The sequence below is a fragment of the Callionymus lyra genome, chromosome 9, assembly GCF_982586985.1.
Source record: "Callionymus lyra chromosome 9, fCalLyr1.hap1.1, whole genome shotgun sequence".
In the NCBI taxonomy this organism is placed as follows: domain Eukaryota; kingdom Metazoa; phylum Chordata; class Actinopteri; order Syngnathiformes; family Callionymidae; genus Callionymus; species Callionymus lyra.
In genome coordinates, this window is record NC_141826.1 from 29042110 (window position 1) to 29066324 (window position 24215).

Genomic DNA, 24215 nt, shown 5'->3' on the forward strand with positions numbered 1-24215 from the left:
TATGTAGTGTATTATGTGCGTATTATGTAGTGTATTATGTGTGTATTATGTAGTGTATTATGTGTGTATTATGTGTGTATTATGTAGTGTATTATGTGTGTATTATGTAGTATATTATGTGTGTATTATGTAGTGTATTATGTTGTGTATTATGTGTGTATTATGTGTGTATTATGTAGTGTATTATGTGTGTATTATGTGCGTATTATGTAGTGTATTATGTGTGTATTATGTAGTGTATTATGCGTGTATTATGTGTGTATTATGTGCGTATTATGTAGTGTATTATGTGTGTATTATGTAGTGTATTATGCGTGTATTATGTGCGTATTATGTAGTGTATTATGTATGTATTATGTAGTGTATTATGCGTGTATTATGTGTGTATTATGTGCGTATTATGTAGTGTATTATGTGTGTATTATGTAGTGTATTATGCGTGTATTATGTGCGTATTATGTAGTGTATTATGTATGTATTATGTAGTGTATTATGTGTGTATTATGTAGTGTATTATGTGTGTATTATGTAGTGTATTATGTTGTGTATTATGTGTGTATTATGTGTGTATTATGTAGTGTATTATGTGTGTATTATGTGCGTATTATGTGTGTATTATGTAGTGTATTATGCGTGTATTATGTGTGTATTATGTGCGTATTATGTAGTGTATTATGTGTGTATTATGTAGTGTATTATGCGTGTATTATGTGCGTATTATGTAGTGTATTATGTATGTATTATGTGTGTATAATGGTGTGAAGTATGATGTGTAATATGTGTGCATGATGTATGTATTATGTGTGTATTATGTAGTGTATTATGTGTGTATTATGTGTGTATAATGGTGTGAAGTATGATGTGTAATATGTGTGCATGATGTATGTATTATGTGTGTATTATGTAGTGTATTATGCGTGTATTATGTGCGTATTATGTAGTGTATTATGTATGTATTATGTGTGTATAATGGTGTGAAGTATGATGTGTAATATGTGTGTATGATGTATGTATTATGTGTGTATTATGTAGTGTATTATGCGTGTATTATGTGCGTATTATGTATGTATTATGTGTGTATAATGGTGTGAAGTACGATGTGTAATATGTGTGTATGATGTATGTATTATGTGTGTATGATGTATGTATGATGTGTGTATGATGGTGTGAAGTATGATGTGTAATATGTGTGTATTATGTATGTTTTATGTGTGTATAATGGTGTGAAGTACGATGTGTATGATGTGTGTATGATGTATGTATGATGTGTGTATGATGTGTGTATTATGTAGTGTATTATGTATGTATGATGTGTGTATAATGGTGTGAAGTATGATGTGTAATATGTGTGTATGATGTATGTATGATGTGTGTATGATGTGTGTATGATGTGTGTATGATGTGTGTATTATAGTGTATCTGAGTGATGCAGCTGCACATCAGCAGCTCCTCTTCCTAACATTCTTCTGAGACACGAGGTCAGCATTCGTTCCATTACTGTCTTCATTTCCTGAGATAAGGCCAGAAATAGAGAGAATCTGTGGGAGAAAGAATTCTTTATCTGCTGGAGTGTCTGACCTTCACTTCCCTCCCAGTCATCAGCCCCGGAATATTGTTTCCATGTGTGCGACACTGTGAGCGCGAGGAGGCGACCTGTCCGACCCGAGCCGCCTGTCACTCACGCTCACCTGGCTACAGGTACATATGCGCCTCACGCAGCCGTCACTCACTCGACGCCTCAGCCTCGTGTCGTCACAACATCAACACAACTTTCTATAGACAACACGCTTCTTATCAAGTGACCCACTGTTGCCATGGTGACAGTATTAGAGGTTGCAGGCCCGTCAACACACACTTTAGTGAGATGCATAAAGACAAGAGAAGCTCATCAGGTCTGGCCTTCAGCCGCAAACAAGTTGTAAAGCAGACGTTGTGTCGAGACAAAGGTCACGAGACAAAGGTCACGAGGCGGCGGCGCTTCGTTCAGACGCGACGACGAGATAAAGAACTTCTTTTAAACCTCGTTTCCTTTCAGCAGAAACACATCCTTGATTGAGGCGGAAAAACAAGTGTGACGACCTTCAGTTCGTCCATCGATGGAGACGCTTGACGTTCTCAAGGTTCTTGGTGTCCATGTTTTAACGTGTTTTCACTTCGTCGACGTCGTCCTTGAGACCAGAAAATATTATGAAGACAACAGTCGCTGCTTCAGACCTGAACTTCTTGTTCTTCGTTCTTGTTTATTCACTTCAGGCTCGTGAAGAAACAAGCTTGACCTCCTCGACCTCCTCGTCGCTCATTGATACGCTTGTTAACTGTATTGCTGTGACATGAGCTGCTTGGCAGAGGTCTGCACTCTCGTGGTGACTTGTTTAAACCATGACGAGCAGCTAGTATGTGCACGAGAAGATGGCGTGAGAAGTAGGATGACGGATGAAGAAGCTTCCATGACATCATGAAGACAAAGTTCTCAGACGTGCTTCATGTTCTCGTCACGTGTGGAAGGTTCTGGCTTCAAGTGGACCTGACTGTGGCTCTGACTCGACATGTGGGTCCAGACCTGCTGCAGGACCAGTGACCTCAGTGACCTCTGACCTCCCACTGAAGCCTCCGGATGCTGTGACCCCCAAACTCATATAGACATACAGACCAGACGAGTGGATCCCAGATGCACGGATGGATCTACAGAGGATCAGTCAGTGATGGGAGGAGAGAGAGAAGAACATGTCGTGTGGAAGAAACAAAAAGGAGGGAGAGAAATAAAAGGAGGGAGAGAAATAAAAGGAGGGAGGGAAACGGATGGAACGATAATGGACGGCCATCAGAATAAAGAAGGAAATCAGCGAGGAAGGCGTCGAGGGAGAAGAAAAAACATAGTGACAGATGGAGGGATGATGGATGGATGGATGGAGGGATGATGGATGGATGGATGGACACAGGAGGGAAAAAGAGAGACTAAAATAAAGAGATATAAATAAAGTAACGCAGGAAGAAAAAGAGTGATTGATGGATGGAGGGATGAGAGATGAAGAAGTTTGTCAAACAATCTTCTGGTGGAACCAGAGGATGGATGGAGGAGAACATCTGGTCAGTTGAGGATGAAAATCCACTCGATTCAAACTAATCGACTCACTAATGATTTCAGAAGCAATTCCCGACATTTTGCTCTAATTGTCTCGACTCGTCTCGTCTCTCCATCAAGAACCGTCGGCGCTTCTCGAGTTGAAACCACTTCTGTCGCTCAATTTGTTGATCAGTCCCTGAAAGGCATTTGTCTGCCCCCCCCACGACCCCCCACGACCCCCCACGACCCCCCACGACCCCCCCGCACCGGCCAGTCAAATCCAGATGAATTAAACTGGTTAAATATGCATCTCATTATTAATCACAGCACAAGAGGATTAAGCTGCCATTTGTGTGATGACTTCAATCCTTTGCTCTTGAATCTGTATTTAACACAACGCTTCGTCAGGAAGTGTTTAAGCTTCTCTTCGTCTCTGGATCCACGAGTACAAGAGCATATGTTCGTCCATCTGTCGCCACATTATTTCAAATCATCTTCTTTCTTTGTGTTCTTTTCAAACACAAACTTCTTCTTCTGCGACTCGTTAACGTTAATGAGTCGAGATCGTTGTTGTTATTCTGACCTGTTTATTGTTTACTATTTATTTATTATCTCGTTCATTAACAAGAACAACATCTGATGCTGACGATTCAGACGATGATGGATCTAAAGAAAGTTAAAGTAACTAATGGATCTAATGAAAGTTAAAGTAACTAATGGATCTAAAGAAAGTTAAAGTAACTAATGGATCTAAAGAAAGTTAAAGTAACTAATGGATCTAAAGAAAGTTAAAGTAACTAATGGATCTAAAGAAAGTTAAAGTAACTAATGGATCTAAAGAAAGTTAAAGTAACTAATGGATCTAAAGAAAGTTAAAGTAACTAATGGATCTAAAGAAAGTTAAAGTAACTAATGGATCTAAAGAAAGTTAAAGTAACTAATGGATCTAAAGAAAGTTAAAGTAACTAATGGATCTAAAGAAAGTTAAAGTAACGTCGATGCAGTTTTATTTATTTTCAGATCGAACCTCGAACCTGTCGTCACGTGTGAACCTTTAGTTTTAAGATGATGACAAATAATAATAATGACTCAATGACTCGATGATCCAATGATTCTATGAGTCAATGATTCAACGATGCCATGATTCAATGATTGATTCCATGATTCAATGATTCCATGATTCCATGATTCCATGATTCAATGATTCAATGATTCCATGATTCCATGATTCCATGATTCAATGATTCCATGATTCCATGATTCAATGATTCAATGATTCAATGATTCCATGATTCAATGATTGATTCCATGATTCCATGATTCCATGATTCAATGATTCCATGATTCCATGATTCCATGATTCCATGATTCAATGATTCCATGATTCAATGATTCCATGATTCAATGATTCCATGATTCAATGATTCCATGATTCCATGATTCCATGATTCAATGATTCAATGATTCCATGATTCAATGATTCCATGATTCCATGATTCCATGATTCCATGATTCAATGATTCCATGATTCAATGATTCCATGATTCAATGATTCCATGATTCCATGATTCAATGATGCCATGATTCAATGATGCCATGATTCAATGATTCAATGATGCCATGATTCAATGATTCAACAATGCCATGATTCAATGATTCCATGATTCAATGATTCCATGATTCAATGATGCCATGATTCAATGATGCCATGATTCAATGATTCCATGATTCAATGATTCCATGATTCAATGATTCCATGATTCAATGATTCCATGATTCCATGATTCAATGATGCCATGATTCAATGATTCAATGATGCCATGATTCAATGATTCAACAATGCCATGATTCAATGATGCCATGATTCAATGATTCCATGATTCAATGATTCCATGATTCAATGATTCCATGATTCAATGATTCCATGATTCCATGATTCAATGATGCCATGATTCAATGATGCCATGATTCAATGATTCAATGATTCCATGAATCAATGATTCAATGATTCCATGATTCCATGATTCAATGATTCCATGATTCCATGATTCAATGATTCAATGATTCCATGATTCCATGATTCAATGATTCCATGATTCCATGATTCAATGATTCCATGATTCCATGATTCCATGATTCCATGATTCCATGATTCAATGATTCCATGATTCAATGATTCAATGATTCCATGATTCAATGATTCCATGATTCAATGATTCCATGATTCAATGATTCCATGATTCAAGGATTCCATGATTCCATGATTCAATGATTCCATGATTCCATGATTCAATGATTCCATGATTCCATGATTCAATGATTCCATGATTCCATGATTCCATGATTCAATGATTCCATGATTCCATGATTCCATGATTCCATGATTCCATGATTCAATGATTCCATGATTCCATGATTCAATGATTCCATGATTCAATGATTCCATGATTCCATGATTCAATGATGCCATGATTCAATGATGCCATGATTCAATGATTCAATGATTCCATGAATCAATGATTCAATGATGCCATGATTCAATGATTCAATGATGCCATGATTCAATATTTCAATGATTCCATGATTCAATGATTCAATGATGCCATGATTCCATGATTCAACAATGCCATGATTCAATGATGCCAAGATTCAATGATGCCATGATTCAATGATTCAATGATGCCATGATTCAATGATTCAATGATTCAATGATGCCATGATGCCATGATTCCATGATTCAATGATTCAATGATGCCATGATTCAATGATTCAACGATGCCATGATTCAATGATTCAACGATGCCATGATTCAATGATTCAATGATTCAATGATTCCATGATTCAATGATTCAATGATTCCATGAATCAATGATTCAATGATTCCATGATTCCATGATTCAATGATTCCATGATTCCATGATTCAATGATTCAATGATTCAATGATTCCATGATTCAATGATTCCATGATTCCATGATTCAATGATTCCATGATTCCATGATTCCATGATTCAATGATTCCATGATTCAATGATTCCATGATTCAATGATTCCATGATTCAATGATTCCATGATTCAAGGATTCCATGATTCCATGATTCAATGATTCCATGATTCCATGATTCAATGATTCCATGATTCCATGATTCAATGATTCCATGATTCCATGATTCCATGATTCAATGATTCCATGATTCCATGATTCCATGATTCCATGATTCCATGATTCAATGATTCCATGATTCCATGATTCAATGATTCCATGATTCAATGATTCCATGATTCCATGATTCCATGATTCAATGATGCCATGATTCAATGATGCCATGATTCAATGATTCAATGATTCCATGAATCAATGATTCAATGATGCCATGATTCAATGATTCAATGATGCCATGATTCAATGATTCAATGATTCCATGATTCAATGATTCAATGATGCCATGATTCCATGATTCAACAATGCCATGATTCAATGATGCCAAGATTCAATGATGCCATGATTCAATGATTCAATGATGCCATGATTCAATGATTCAATGATTCAATGATGCCATGATGCCATGATTCCATGATTCAATGATTCAATGATGCCATGATTCAATGATTCAACGATGCCATGATTCAATGATTCAACGATGCCATGATTCAATGATTCAATGATTCAATGATTCAATGATGCCATGATTCAATGATGCCATGATTCAATGATGCCATGATTCAATGATTCAATGATGCCATGATTCAATGATTCAATGATTCAATGATTCAATGATGCCATGATTCAATGATTCAATGATTCAATGATTCAATGATGCCATGATTCAATGATGCCATGATTCAATGATTCAATGATTCAATGATTCAATGATGCCATGATTCAATGATGCCATGATTCAATGATGCCATGATTCAATGATTCAATGATGCCATGATTCAATGATTCAATGATTCAATGATTCAATGATGCCATGATTCAATGATGCCATGATTCAATGATTCAATGATGCCATGATTCAATGATTCAATGATTCAATGATGCCATGATTCAATGATTCAATGATGCCATGATTCAATGATTCAATGATTCAATGATGCCATGATTCAATGATTCAATGATTCAATGATTCAATGATTCAATGATGCCATGATTCCATGATTCAATGATTCAACGATGCCATGATTCAATGATTCAATGATTCAATGATGCCATGATTCAATGATGCCATGATTCAATGATTCAATGATGCCATGATTCAATGATTCAATGATGCCATGATTCAATGATGCCATGATTCAATGATTCAATGATTCAATGATTCAATGAGGCCATGATTCAATGATTCAATGATTCAATGATGCCATGATTCAATGATGCCATGATTCAATGATGCCATGATTCAATGATTCAATGATTCCATGATTCCATGATTCAATGATTCAATGATGCCATGATTCAATGATGCCATGATTCAATGATTCAATGATGCCATGATTCAATGATGCCATGATTCAATGATTCAATGAGGCCATGATTCAATGATTCAATGATTCAATGATGCCATGATTCAATGATGCCATGATTCAATGATGCCATGATTCAATGATTCAATGAGTCTATGATTCAATGATTCAATGATTCAATGATGCCATGATTCAATGATTCAATGATTCAATGATGCCATGATTCAATGATTCAATGATGCCATGATTCCATGATTCTATGATTCCATGATTCAATGATTCAATGATGCCATGATTCAATGAGTCAATGATTCTATGATTCCATGATTCAATGATTCAATGATTCAATGATGCCATGATTCAATGATTCAATGATGCCATGATTCCATGATTCAATGATTCCATGATGCCATGATTCAATGATGCCATGATTCAATGATTCAATGATTCAATGATGCCATGATCAATGATTCAATGATTCCATGATTCAATGATTCAATGATGCCATGATGCCATGATTCAATGATTCAATGATTCCATGATTCTATGATTCAATGATTCTATGATTCCATGATTCCATGATTCCATGATTCCATGATTCTATGATTCCATGATTCCATGATTCAATGATTCCATGATTCTATGATTCCATGATTCAATGATTCCATGATTCCATGATTCTATGATTCTATGATTCCATGATTCAATGATTCCATGATTCAATGATTCTATGATTCCATGATTCCATGATTCCATGATTCCATGATTCCATGATTCCATGATTCAATGATTCCATGATTCAATGATTCTATGATTCCATGATTCCATGATTCCATGATTCCATGATTCCATGATTCAATGATTCCATGATTCTATGATTCTATGATTCCATGATTCAATGATTCCATGATTCAATGATTCTATGATTCCATGATTCCATGATTCCATGATTCAATGATTCCATGATTCCATGATTCCATGATTCAATGATTCCATGATTCAATGATTCTATGATTCCATGATTCCATGATTCCATGATTCCATGATTCCATGATTCCATGATTCCATGATTCAATGATTCCATGATTCCATGATTCAATGATTCAATGATTCAATGATTCAATGACTCAATGACTCAATATGCTCTAACTTTTAAACCATCTTTAGAAAGAAATAAATAAACTGTGACCAAAGATACAAAAATATAAAAAACTAGAAACTAGAAGCTGATGTTCGATGAAAACGACGAGAAGATGTTTCACTAAACAATCATCACACGAGTGACGCTGGAACAGAACCTTCAACGCTGGAATAATATTCTGTCAAGGTCACGATGACGGCCACTGAGACGAGGTGTTGCAGGAGCTTCTATCTCCAGCTCCAGGCCTCGTGTCAGACTCATGTTTTATTCACGCTGTCACTTCCAGATCAGAATCTGCTGCTGCAGGAACATCTCACACCAGCCGCCATCTTGGATTATTACCAGTGAAGCCTTCAAAGAGGTCGAAGCGAAGCAGCAAAAATCATCAATTATCTGAGAGTCTGTGGCAGCAGGAGCGTCGCACACTCCGGCGCGGGAGCCACACGGAGGGCCTCGGCTGGAGCTGACATTTAGAAGCTGATGTTCGTGAGGACCAGACTCTTCAGGCGCCAGAATCTTCTCGCTGTCGTCGCTCGAGCCAGACTCTCATCCGTCATGTTGGACGAGTCGCTCTGATCGATACACACTTCCTGGCATCGTATGAGCAGATCCAGGAAGTTCAACCACCGAGAGACAGGACTTCATCAGGAGGTCGTCAGGACTTCATCAGAAGGTCATCAGGAGGTCGTTATAGATCATTATAGATCAGTTAGTCATGTTTTTATTTCTATTTTCCCGACTCGTTCAGTCGTTTATCTTTAACTTTTCGTTTCTTTTTTTTTCTCGTCATTTTCTTTTCCTTCAAAATAATCATTTGTGAACTTGAACTTCATTTACGTTCTGATGAGTCACGTCGTGAAGATCAACATCTCATGAACTTCTCTTTGTGCTGAAGTGAAAACATCTACAGTCGAGCTTCTGTGTCGATGTTTCAAGGCTCGACTCACAACACCATCCAGATACTGAGTTTGAAAGAAGCTCAGATGTTGGATTGAGATGTTCAAGGTCTCAGTCCAACATCTTCACTCGTGTGGACGTCCATGATCTTTGATCTATGATCAGACCTTCATCTATGGTCCATGATCCTCAGACCTTCATCTATGGTCCATGATCCTCAGACCTTCATCTATGGTCCATGATCCTCAGACATTCATCTATGGTCCATGATCCTCAGACCTTCATCTATGGTCCATGATCCTCAGACCTTCACACAACAATGAGGAGCAACAAGAGCACGTGACGATGTCACGTGTCTGATCCACCAGGATGTGACTCCGGTTGTCACTCGTCATCACTTCCTGTTTGTCACCTGAGCTGCAGGTGAAGGTCAAGGTCGTACCTTTGTTCATGTCGATGAGCTGCTTCTTCTTCTGCTGTCGCTCCTGCTTCTCACGTTCGGCCTTTTCCTTCGCCAGCTTCGCTCTCTTGATCTTCTCCTCCATCTCCTTCTTCTTGTGGTTTTCCTTCACCGCGTCCTGACGACACAAACACAGGATCAGAGAAATATTGTCTACTGTCTCAAATACTGTCTCTACTGTCTCTATTGTCTCCTCTACTGTGTCTTCTACTGTGTCTTCTACTGTCTCAAATACTGTCTCTACTGTCTCTATCGTCTCCTCTACTGTGTCTTCTACTGTCTCAAATACTGTCTCTACTGTCTCTATCGTCTCCTCTACTGTGTCTTCTACTGTCTCAAATACTGTCTCTACTGTCTCACTCTAATGTCTCTATTGTCTCCTCTACTGTGGCTTCTACTGTCTCCTCTACTGTCTCTACTGTCTCACTCTAATGTCTCTATTGTCTCCTCTACTGTGTCTTCTACTGTCTCCTCTATTGTGTCTTCTACTGTCTCCTCTACTGTGTCTTCTACTGTGTCTTCTACTGTCTCAAATACTGTCTCTACTGTCTCCTCTACTGTCTCTATTGTCTCCTCTACCGTGTCTTCTACTGTCTCCTCTACTGTCTCTACTGTCTCCTCTAATGTCTCTATTGTCTCCTCTACTGTGTCTTCTACTGTCTCCTCTATTGTGTCTTCTACTGTCTCCTCTACTGTGTCTTCTACTGTGTCTTCTACTGTCTCCACTACTGTCTCCTCTACTGTCTCCTCTACTGTCTCTACTGTCTCCTATACTGTCTACTGTCTCCTCTATTGTCTCCTCTACTGTATCTTCTACTGTCTCCTCTACTGTGTCTTCTACTGTCTCTACTGTCTCTACTGTCTCCACTAATGTCTCCTCTACTGTCTCCTCTAGAGTCTCTTCTACTGTTAGAATAGAAACATTAAAAAAAAAAGAAAATCTCAGGTCAGAGTCAGGAAAGAGAGAATCAAGGAAACAGACTGAGATTTTACAAATGTGTTTGTTCTGCCAAAAGAGGAATAAGATGCAACCATGTGACCTTTGAACAACGAATGATCTCGAACCAGCAGCAGGTTCAAGTGAGTCGATTGATGAAGATCATGTTTCTCTGTCATGGTGTTAGTTTTGATGAAATAAATGTTTGGAACAAACACTTAAGTTCAATGTTTTTATTGATATATATCACATGTTATTTAAGAACAAACCTGCTGATGCTGCACTTTAGAGCAAAATAATAATTGTGTTTATAAATAAAATTGTGTTTTTTAAAGTGTTATGAAATATGATTGCATTTTTGTCTCGTAACGCTTTTAAATGATGAATATTATCTCTTTGAGCCCATGAGTGGATGCGCGTGTGTGTGTGTGTGTGTGTGTGTGTGTGTGTGTGTGTGTGTGTGTGTGTGTAGAGGTCAGTGTGTGTCTCTTCATCTCATTAGTTTAGTGTGTCACCTGTAAACGTGTGTCCTGTCACTGAACTGATGTAATAAATGTCGACACTCAACCCTCTCATCTGATAACACTGCACTTCTGATGGTGTGTGTGTGTGTGTGTATGCATGTGTGTGTATGCACATGTGTGTGTATGTATGTGTGTGTATGTATGTGTGTGTGTTTACTTGTGTGTATGCATGTGTGTGTATGCATGTGTGTGTATGTATGTGTGTGTATGTATGTGTGTGTATGCACATGTGTGTGTATGCATGTGTGTGTATGCATGTGTGTGTATGTATGTGTGTGTATGTATGTGTGTGTATGCACATGTGTGTGTATGCATGTGTGTGTATGCATGTGTGTGTATGTATGTGTGTGTATGTATGTGTGTATGCACATGTGTGTGTATGTATGTGTGTGTGTACATGTGTGTGTATGCATGTGTGTGTATGCATGTGTGTGTATGTATGTGTGTGTATGTATGTGTGTGTGTGTATGCATGTGTGTGTATGTATGTGTGTGTATGTATGTGTGTGTATGCATGTGTGTGTATGCTTGTGTGTGTATGCACATGTGTGTGTATGCATGTATGTGTATGCACATGTGTGTGTATGCATGTGTGTGTATGCTTGTGTGTGTATGCACATGTGTGTGTATGCATGTATGTGTATGCTTGTGTGTGTATGCATGTGTGTGTATGCTTGTGTGTGTATGTACATGTGTGTGTATGCATGTGTGTGTATGCTTGTGTGTGTATGCACATGTGTGTGTATGTATGTGTGTGTGTGTACATGTGTGTGTATGCATGTGTGTGTATACACATGTGTGTGTGTATGCATGTGTGTGTATGCATGTGTGTGTATACACATGTGTGTGTATGTATGTGTGTGTTTATGTGTTTGTTTATACACGTGTGTGTGTATGCATGTTTGTATATATGTGTGTGTATACACGTGTGTGTAAATATATGTGTGTGTGTACCCATGTATGTACCTGTGTGTACTTGTGCGTACATGTGTGTCTCATGAGAGACATGATGGTGGAGGGTTTGAGTGACAGGGTTTGAGTGACAGGGTTTGAGTGACAGGGTTTGAGTGACAGGGTTTGAGTGACAGGATGAAAACATCAAGTGTTTGTTATTGTGTCGTTCTTGAGACGAACACATGACTGACATCAACTATGTTTCATTTACCACAATACATAAATAATAACACAAATAACAACACTGATAATTTTCATAGAACAACAACAATTGTATTATTATTATTATTATTGGCTGTCAATCAATCAGCCAAGAGTAAACATGTGAGATGAACTGATGATGTCATCATTATGTAACTTTGAAGGTCATTTGATAAACATGTTGATCTTCGTCATCATCGATCAAAAGACGATGAAAACTTTCTTTGACTTTATCTTGTTTTTCTAAACATGTTTCTTGATAAACCTCAGTTCACGTCCAGACCATAAAGGTCACGACCTCTCGACCTTCAAGTGTCACGTGATCAGGGATCAGTTTCATCGTCGACGAGTAAACGAGCAGATTAATTATGCAGATTAAAATGAAATCCTGGCGGCAAAAGAAATACTTTAAACAAACAAGTCATTGTGAGTGAAAACATGATTATGCAACGTAATGATGTTGTTCTAATCAAACAAACAAACAATTACGCTCTGCTATTGTTTGTTTGTCTCGTTATGAGGGACGTGTTTGTGAAACATTAGATTCCATCTGTTCTCAGTCGACCAGAAGAACTGCTTCATCCGGTCAGAAGTAAACAAACCACAGAAAGTAACTTTTAACAAATATTAACTTGTGATCAAGACTCTGTGAAAGTTGTGTTACTTTGATCTAAATACGTAAAAGAACATGTACGTCATTTGTAACATGTTGTTGTAACATGTTGTTGTAACATGTTGTTGTAACATGTTGTTGTAACATGTTGTTGTAACATGTTGTTGTAACATGTTTTGTAACATGTTGTTGTAAAATGTTGTTGTAAAATGTCGTTGTAACATGTTGTTGTAACATGTTGTTGTAACATGTTGTTGTAACATGTTGTTGTAACATGTTGTTGTAACATGTTGTTGTAACATGTTGTTGTAACATGTTGTTGTAAAATGTCGTTGTTACATGTTGTTGTAACATGTTGTTGTAACATGTTGTTGTAACATGTTGTTGTAACATGTTGTTGTAACATGTTGTTGTAACATGTTGTTGTAACATGTTGTTGTAAAATGTCGTTGTAACATGTTGTTGTAACATGTTGTTGTAACATGTTGTTGTAACATGTTGTTGTGACATGTTGTTGTAACATGTTGTTGTAACATGTTGTTGTAACATGTTGTTGTAACATGTTTTGTAACATGTTTTGTAACATGTTGTTTTAACATGTTGTTGTAAAATGTCGTTGTAACATGTTGTTGTAACATGTCGGTGTAACATGTTGTTGTAAAATGTCGTTGTAACATGTTGTTGTAAAATGTCGTTGTAACATGTTGTTGTAAAATGTCGTTGTAACATGTTGTTGTAAAATGTCGGTGTAACATGTTGTTGTAAAATGTCGTTGTAACATGTCGTTGTAAAATGTCGTTGTAACATGTTGTTGTAAAATGTTGTTGTAACATGTTGTTGTAACATGTTGTTGTAACATGTTGTTGTAACATGTTGTTGTAAAATGTCGTTGTAGCATGTTGTTGTAAAATGTCGTTGTAACATGTTGTTGTAAAATGTCGTTGTAGCATGTTGTTGTAACATTTTGTTGTAACATTTTGTTGTAAAATGTTGTTGTAAAATGTCGTTGTAGCATGTTGTTGTAAAATGTCGTTGTAACATGTTGTTGTTACATGTTGTTGTAACATGTTGTTGTAAAATGTCGTTGAAGCATGTTGTTGTAACATTTTGTTGTAACATTTTGTTGTAAAATGTTGTTGTAAAATGTCGTTGTAACATGTTGTTGTAACATTTTGTTGTAACATTTTGTTGTAACATTTTGTTGTAAAATGTTGTTGTAACATGTTGTTGTAAAATGCCGTTGTAGCATGTTGTTGTAAAATGTGGTTGTAACATGTTGTTGTAACATTTTGTTGTAACATTTTGTTGTAAAATGTTGTTGTAACATGTTGTTGTAACATGTTGTTGTAACATGTTGTTGTAAAATGTCGTTGTAACATGTTGTTGTAACATGTTGTTGTAAAATGTCGTTGTAACATGTTGTTGTAAAATTTCGTTGTTACATGTTGTTGTAACATTTTGTTGTAACATGTTGTTGTAAAATGTTGTTGTAACATGTTGTTGTAACATGTTGTTGTAAAATGTCGTTGTAACATGTTGTTGTAACATGTTGTTGTAAAATGTCGTTGTAACATGTTGTTGTAAAATTTCGTTGTAACATTTTGTTGTAAAATGTTGTTGTAAAATGTCGTTGTAACATTTTGTTGTAACATGTTGTTGTAAAATGTCGTTGTAACATGTTGTTGTAACATGTTGTTGTAAAATGTCGTTGTAGCATGTTGTTGTAAAATGTTGTTGTAACATGTTGTTGTAAAATGTCGTTGTAACATGTTGTTGTAAAATGTCGTTGTAACATGTTGTTGTAAAATGTTGTTGTAACATGTTGTTGTAACATGTTGTTGTAAAATGTCGTTGTAACATGTTGTTGTAAAATGTCGTTGTAACATGTTGTTGTAAAATGTCGTTGTAGCATGTTGTTGTAAAATGTCGTTGTGACATGTTGTTGTAAAATGTCGTTGTAACATGTTGTTGTAAAATGTCGTTGTAACATGTTGTTGTAAAATGTCGTTGTAACATGTTGTTGTAACATGTTGTTGTAAAATGTCGTTGTAGCATGTTGTTGTAAAATGTGGTTGTAACATGTTGTTGTTACATGTTGTTGTAAAATGTCGTTGTAACATGTTGTTGAAAAATGTCGTTGTAACATGTTGTTGTAAAATGTCGTTGTAATATGTTGTTGTAAAATGTCGTTGTAACATGTTGTTGTAAAATGTTGTTGTAAAATGTCGTTGTAACATGTTGTTGTAAAATGTCGTTGTAACATGTTGTTGTAAAATGTTATGTCACGTTACATGTGACCCACACGTTACATGTGACACACACGTTACATGTGACCCACACGTTACATGTGACCCACACGTTACATGTGACACACACGTTACATGTGACCCACACGTTACATGTGACCCACACGTTACATGTGACCCACACGTTACATGTGACACACACGTTACATGTGACACACACGTTACATGTGACCCACACGTTACATGTGACACACACGTTACATGTGACACACAGGTAATACATATTGTCTACAACAAGCTACAGGTTGAATTTAACGACTGGATCCAATGAGCGTTTCTTGCTCCGACTCCGATATATACAATAATTCATGAAATGCTGCTTTTCTTCCTTGACCTGCACAACATAACACAACATAACACAACATAACACAACATAACACAACATAACACAACACAACACAACACAACAACACAATGCATCCGTGAATACAGGTTGTTCAGGACGATGTCAGTGATCTGACGTCTCAGTTCTTCGACAAACACAGCGACGTGTTTATTAGCATCAGCGTCGCTGCCAGAACATAATGGCCTCGATTTATAGCTTCTAGAAGCAGACGTTTCTGATCCGTGCCAGAGATGGAGGTGAAAACTCTTGAGGGAAAACGACAATAAATCGCCTTCGTAGGTAAAACAACTAAAAGCCCTCGGAGAGAATATGAGTGTATTTATACAAACTACCATCAATAGATCAAAGTAATGCAACTTGTTCTGTTTAATCAGAGAACGAACATATTTATTTAAGATAAATTGAGCTTCGAGGAATAAAAATAACATCAGAATCATAATCACTGATCGTTTGATAAACATGTGGTTTCAGATCGAGAGAGAAACTGAAGGATTTGTTTGTGTTGAGCTTAAGATACACAACTCTGTTGAAACAACACACTGTTGTGAAAGATGAGAGAAAGTAAACAAACAAACAAACGTCAATGAAAAAAAGTGGATAAAATAAGAAACAAAATGTTGTAAACAATAATAACAACAAGTTTAATTATGATAAAATGTTGTAAACAATAATAACAACAAGTGTAATTATGATAAAATGTTGTAAACAATAATAACAACAAGTGTAATTATGATAAAATGTTGTAAACAATAATAACAACAAGTGTAATTATGATAAAACGTTGTAAACAATAATAACAACAAGTGTAATTATGATAAAATGTTGTAAACAATAATAACAACAAGTGTAATTATGATAAAATGTTGTAAACAATAATAACAACAAGTGTAATTATGATAAAATGTTGTAAACAATAATAACAACAAGTTTAATTATGATAAAATGTTGTAAACAATAATAACAACAAGTGTTATTATGATAAAATGTTGTAAACAATAATAACAACAAGTGTAATTATGATAAAATGTTGTAAACAATAATAACAACAAGTGTTATTATGATAAAATGTTGTCAACAATAATAACAACAAGTGTAATTATGATAAAATGTTGTAAACAATAATAACAACAAGTGTAATTATGATAAAATGTTGTAAACAATAATAACAACAAGTGTAATTATGATAAAATGTTGTAAACAATAATAACAACAAGTGTTATTATGATAAAATGTTGTAAACAATAATAACAACAAGTGTAATTATGATAAAATGTTGTAAACAATAATAACAACAAGTGTTATTATGATAAAATGTTGTAAACAATAATAACAACAAGTGTAATTATGATAAAATGTTGTAAACAATAATAACAACAAGTGTTATTATGATAAAATGTTGTAAACAATAACAACAACAAGTGTAATTATGATAAAATGTTGTAAACAATAATAACAACAAGTTTGATTATGATAAAATGTTGTAAACAATAATAACAACAAGTGTTATTATGATAAAATGTTGTAAACAATAATAACAACACGTGTAATTATGATTAAATGTTGTAAACAATAATAACAACAAGTGTAATTATGATTAAATGTTGTAAACAATAATAACAACACGTGTAATTATGATAAAATGTTGTAAACAATAATAACAACAAGTGTAATTATGATAAAATGTTGTAAACAATAATAACAACAAGTGTAATTATGATAAAATGTTGTAAACAATAATAACAACAAGTGTAATTATGATAAAATGTTGTAAACAATAATAACAACAAGTGTAATAATGATAAAATGTTGTAAACAATAATAACAACAAGTGTAATTATGATAAAATGTTGTAAACAATAATAACAACAAGTTTAATTATGATAAAATGTTGTAAACAATAATAACAACAAGTGTAATTATGATAAAATGTTGTAAACAATAATAACAACAAGTGTTATTATGATAAAATGTTATAAACAATAATAACAACAAGTGTAATTATGATAAAATGTTGTAAACAATAATAACAACAAGTTTAATTATGATAAAATGTTGTAAACAATAATAACAACAAGTGTAATTATGATAAAATGTTGTAAACAATAATAACAACAAGTGTAATTATGATAAAATGTTGTAAACAATAATAACAACAAGTGTAATAATGATAAAATGTTGTAAACAATAATAACAACAAGTTTAATTATGATAAAATGTTGTAAACAATAATAACAACAAGTTTAATTATGATAAAATGTTGTAAACAATAATAACAACAAGTGTAATTATGATAAAATGTTGTAAACAATAATAACAACAAGTGTAATTATGATAAAATGTTGTAAACAATAATAACAACAAGTGTAATTATGATAAAATGTTGTAAACAATAATAACAACAAGTTTAATTATGATAAAATGTTGTAAACAATAATAACAACAAGTGTAATTATGATAAAATGTTGTAAACAATAATAACAACAAGTGTAATTATGATAAAATGTTGTAAACAATAATAACAACAAGTGAAAAAATGTTTTTTTTTATTTTAAACTAAATATTAGACAAAATATGATCCATCGGCTAAATTGTTGGTTTTGAACTTAATCTCTTAATCCTGATCTGAAGAAGTGAAGATATGTTTTAATCTCAGAGATTCTTCCTCCTCTCGCTGAAAGAGTAGAAAGTGGATGAAGAAGAAAAGGAGAAGATCATCTCAGAGCTTTGATGACTCATTCATGGAAGAATCCTCAGGATTCCACACGACAGCCAACGATCTCACACACAGACGGAGAAACAGTTCATTTAACTCTGAACGTTGATCTGCTTCAATATCTGCTGGACGGCAGGAAACAGACGATGAAGTCGAGGGAAAACAATTGGATTCTTTTATCGCTGACATTCACTTCTGACGACTGTTCCTTCAAACTCACGTCCACATTAGGCTGCTTTTATCAATTCAGACGCTTTAGAAGAATCTACTGGAGTCACGAAGTATAGATGGAAGTTAAAGATGTTTGTCAGAGTCACGAGTATTTATATTGAAACACGTCGTCGATCAGAGAAGATTCTTAACTTCAATATGTCTTTACAAGGATTTTCCTGTTAGTGTATACAATATATATAATATATACAATAAATACAATATATACTGTGTATACAATATATACAATATATATAATATATACAATAAATACAATATATACTGTGTATACAATATATACAATATATATAATATATACAATAAATACAATATATACAATAAATACAATATATACTGTGTATACAATATATACAATATATATAATATATACAATAAATACAATATATATAATATATACAATAAATACAATATATATAATATATACAATAAATACAATATATACAATAAATACAATATATACTGTGTATACAATATATACAATATATATAATATATACAATAAATACAATATATACAATATATACAATAAATACAATATATATAATATATACAATAAATACAATATATATAATATATACAATAAATACAATATATATAATATATACAATAAATACAATATATACAATAAATACAATATATACTGTGTATACAATATATACAATATATATAATATATACAATAAATACAATATATACAATATATACAATAAATACAATATATATAATATATACAATAAATACAATATATATAATATATATAATATATACAATAAATACAATATATACAATAAATACAATATATACTGTGTATACAATATATACAATATATATAATATATACAATAAATACAATATATACAATATATACAATAAATACAATATATATAATATATACAATAAATACAATATATATAATATATACAATAAATACAATATATATAATATATACAATAAATACAATATATACAATAAATACAATATATACTGTGTATACAATATATACAATATATATAATATATACAATAAATACAATATATACAATATATACAATAAATACAATATATACAATAAATACAATATATACAATATATACAATATATACAATAAATACAATATATACAATAAATACAATATATACAATATATACAATATATACAATAAATACAATATATACTGTGTATACAATATATACTGTGTATACAATATATACTGTGTATATATATATATATATACATATATATTTAGAGCTCATAAGTTTATACACACTTGGAGAATTTAGGATTTCGAAGGCCATTAAAATAATTTAAATATATACTGTATATATATATTTATTATAATTGAAGCGTTTTGTTAATTTTTCTGTTTCAATTCAACTTCCAGCCTCTAGTTGGCAGCAGTCGTCACGTCCTCCACAGCTAAAGGAAGAATAATTACTGAGGACTAGAGGATACAGTGAGTCGAGCAGCTTTTTAAAGCTGATGTTTAGACATATTTTGGTTTGAAAACAACTACTAGACTAGACAATACTACACATGTATACTTGTTACTACACTATCACAACACCAGAGTCAAGTACTGGACAATACTACACATATATACTTGTTACTACACTATCACAACACCAGAGTCAAGTACTGGACAATACTACACATATATACATGTTACTACACTATCACAACACCAGAGTCAAGTACTGGACAATACTACACATATATACTTGTTACTACAGTATCACAACACCAGAGTCAAGTACTGGACAATACTACACATCTATACTTGTTAATACACTATCACAACACCAGAGTCAAGTACTGGACAATACTACACATATATACATGTTACTACACTATCACAACACCAGAGTCAAGTACTGGACAATACTACACATATATACTTGTTACTACACTATCACAACACCAGAGTCAAGTACTGGACAATACTACACATATATACTTGTTAATACACTATCACAACACCAGAGTCAAGTACTGGACATTACTACACATATATACTTGTTACTACACTATCACAACACCAGCGTCAAGTACTGGACAATACTACACATATATACTTGTTACTACACTATCACAACACCAGAGTCAAGTACTGGACAATACTACACATATATACTTGTTACTACACTATCACAACACCAGAGTCAAGTACTGGACAATACTACACATATATACGTGTTACTACACTATCACAACACCAGAGTCAAGTACTGGACAATACTACACATATATACTTGTTACTACACTATCACAACACCGGAGTCAAGTACTGGACAATACTACACATATATACTTGTTACTACACTATCACAACACCAGAGTCAAGTACTGGACAATACTACACATATATACTTGTTACTACACTATCACAACACCAGAGTCAAGTACTGGACAATACTACACATATATACTTGTTACTGCACTATCACAACACCAGAGTCAAGTACTGGACATTACTACACATATATACTTGTTACTACACTATCACAACACCAGAGTCAAGTACTGGACAATACTACACATATATACTTGTTACTACACTATCACAACACCAGAGTCAAGTACTGGACAATACTACACATATATACTTGTTACTACACTATCACAACACCAGAGTCAAGTACTGGACAATACTACACATATATACTTGTTACTACACTATCACAACACCAGAGTCAAGTACTGGACAATACTACACATATATACTTGTTACTACAGTATCACAACACCAGAGTCAAGTACTGGACAATACTACACATATATACTTGTTACTACACTATCACAACACCAGAGTCAAGTACTGGACACTACTACACATATATACTTGTTACTACACTATCACAACACCAGAGTCAAGTTCTGGACAATACTACACATATATACTTGTTACTGCACTATCACAACACCAGAGTCAAGTACTGGACAATACTACACATATATACTTGTTACTGCACTATCACAACACCAGAGTCAAGTACTGGACAATACTACACATATATACTTGTTACTACACTATCACAACACCAGAGTCAAGTACTGGACAATACTACACATATATACTTGTTACTACAGTATCACAACACCAGAGTCAAGTACTGGACAATACTACACATATATACTTGTTACTACACTATCACAACACCAGAGTCAAGTACTGGACAATACTACACATATATACTTGTTACTACAGTATCACAACACCAGAGTCAAGTACTGGACAATACTACACATATATACTTGTTACTACACTATCACAACACCAGAGTCAAGTACTGGACACTACTACACATATATACTTGTTACTACACTATCACAACACCAGAGTCAAGTTCTGGACAATACTACACATATATACTTGTTACTGCACTATCACAACACCAGAGTCAAGTACTGGACAATACTACACATATATACTTGTTACTGCACTATCACAACACCAGAGTCAAGTACTGGACAATACTACACATATATACTTGTTACTACACTATCACAACACCAGAGTCAAGTACTGGACAATACTACACATATATACTTGTTACTACACTATCACAACACCAGAGTCAAGTACTGGACATTACTACACATATATACTTGTTACTACACTATCACAACACCAGAGTCAAGTACTGGACAATACTACACATATATACTTGTTACTACACTATCACAACACCAGAATCAAGTACTGGACAATACTACACATATATACTTGTTACTACAGTATCACAACACCAGAGTCAAGTACTGGACAATACTACACATATATACTTGTTACTACACTATCACAACACCAGAGTCAAGTACTGGACAATACTACACATATATACTTGTTACTACACTATCACAACACCAGAGTCAAGTACTGGACAATACTACACATATATACTTGTTACTACACTATCACAACACCAGAGTCAAGTACTGGACAATACTACACATATATACTTGTTACTACACTATCACAACACCAGAGTCAAGTACTGGACAATACTACACATATATACTTGTTACTACACTATCACAACACCAGAGTCAAGTACTGGACAATACTACATATATATACTTGTTACTACACTATCACAACACCAGAGTCAAGTACTGGACAATACTACACATATATACTTGTTACTACACTATCACAACACCAGAGTCAAGTACTGGACAATACTACACATATATACTTGTTACTACACTATCACAACACCAGAGTCAAGTACTGGACAATACTACACATATATACTTGTTACTACACTATCACAACACCAGAGTCAAGTACTGGACAATACTACATATATATACTTGTTACTACACTATCACAACACCAGAGTCAAGTACAAGACAATACTACACATACATACTTGTTACTACACTATCACAACACCAGAGTCAAGTACTGGACAATACTACATAAATATACTTGTTACTACACTATCACAACACCAGAGTCAAGTACTGGACAATACTACACATATACACTTGTTACTACACTATCACAACACCAGAGTCAAGTACTGGACAATACTACACATATATACTTGTTACTACACTATCACAACACCAGAGTCAAGTACTGGACAATACTACATATATATACTTGTTACTACACTATCACAACACCAGAGTCAAGTACTGGACAATACTACACATATATACTTGTTACTACACTATCACAACACCAGAGTCAAGTACTGGACAATACTACACATATATACTTGTTACTACACTATCACAACACCAGAGTCAAGTACTGGACAATACTACACATATATACTTGTTACTATTGTGATAGTATCAACAAACTCTTGACTAAAAACTCATCTTTATAATCTATAGATAATTTGTCAAAGATATTATTTGATGCTAAAGAGAAAAACATGTTCATTTATGTTCATGTTTACATCAAGACAACACAGTAATTATCTGGATTTATTGTGTATTTTTGTTTTAAAGAAAAGTCCATATTAATGAAGAAAAGGTTTTGAAATACTTTCTTTCTCAATAATTTAGTGTTAAATGCTGTAAATTCACCTTTTGAGAGAAAAACTGAGGATTAACTTTAAATGTTGTTCAAATAAAACAGGTTTTCTAAGCCAGACATGATTTCAGGCAGAAAACAAGAGGATTGTGTCGCGTCAGCAGTTCAGGAGCGAAGATGTGAAGAGAAGCTGATTAAAGGATTGTTTTCATATGAATATATTAGTTCAAATCTTCTTCATCTGCAGTTAAACTAATGAAATATTCATCGTCACTTATTTGCTGCAGAGAATCTTTTACTTCATTCTGGTCGTGAAGTTTGATCTGCAGCCGAAGCTGGAGACGGATCAGAACCGACGACCTTCCACCTCCTCACACG

At 34.0% G+C, this 24215-nt stretch overlaps 1 protein-coding gene across 8 annotated transcripts in view; it reads right to left on the reverse strand.

The window, feature by feature from the left end:
• The window catches only part of diaph2 (diaphanous-related formin 2), a 289859-nt gene that overhangs the window by 68971 nt on the left and 196673 nt on the right, over positions 1-24215 (reverse strand). For all 8 annotated transcript variants that reach the window (XR_015712824.1, XR_015712823.1, XM_087799075.1 and 5 more), the window contains one exon: positions 10010-10145. Coding sequence is in view for 6 of the 8 variants with exons in the window: in XM_087799075.1 (XP_087655201.1) it covers positions 10010-10145 (136 nt within the window). In the remaining 2 variants the exon portion in view is untranslated. The remainder of the gene's footprint in view (positions 1-10009; positions 10146-24215) is intronic.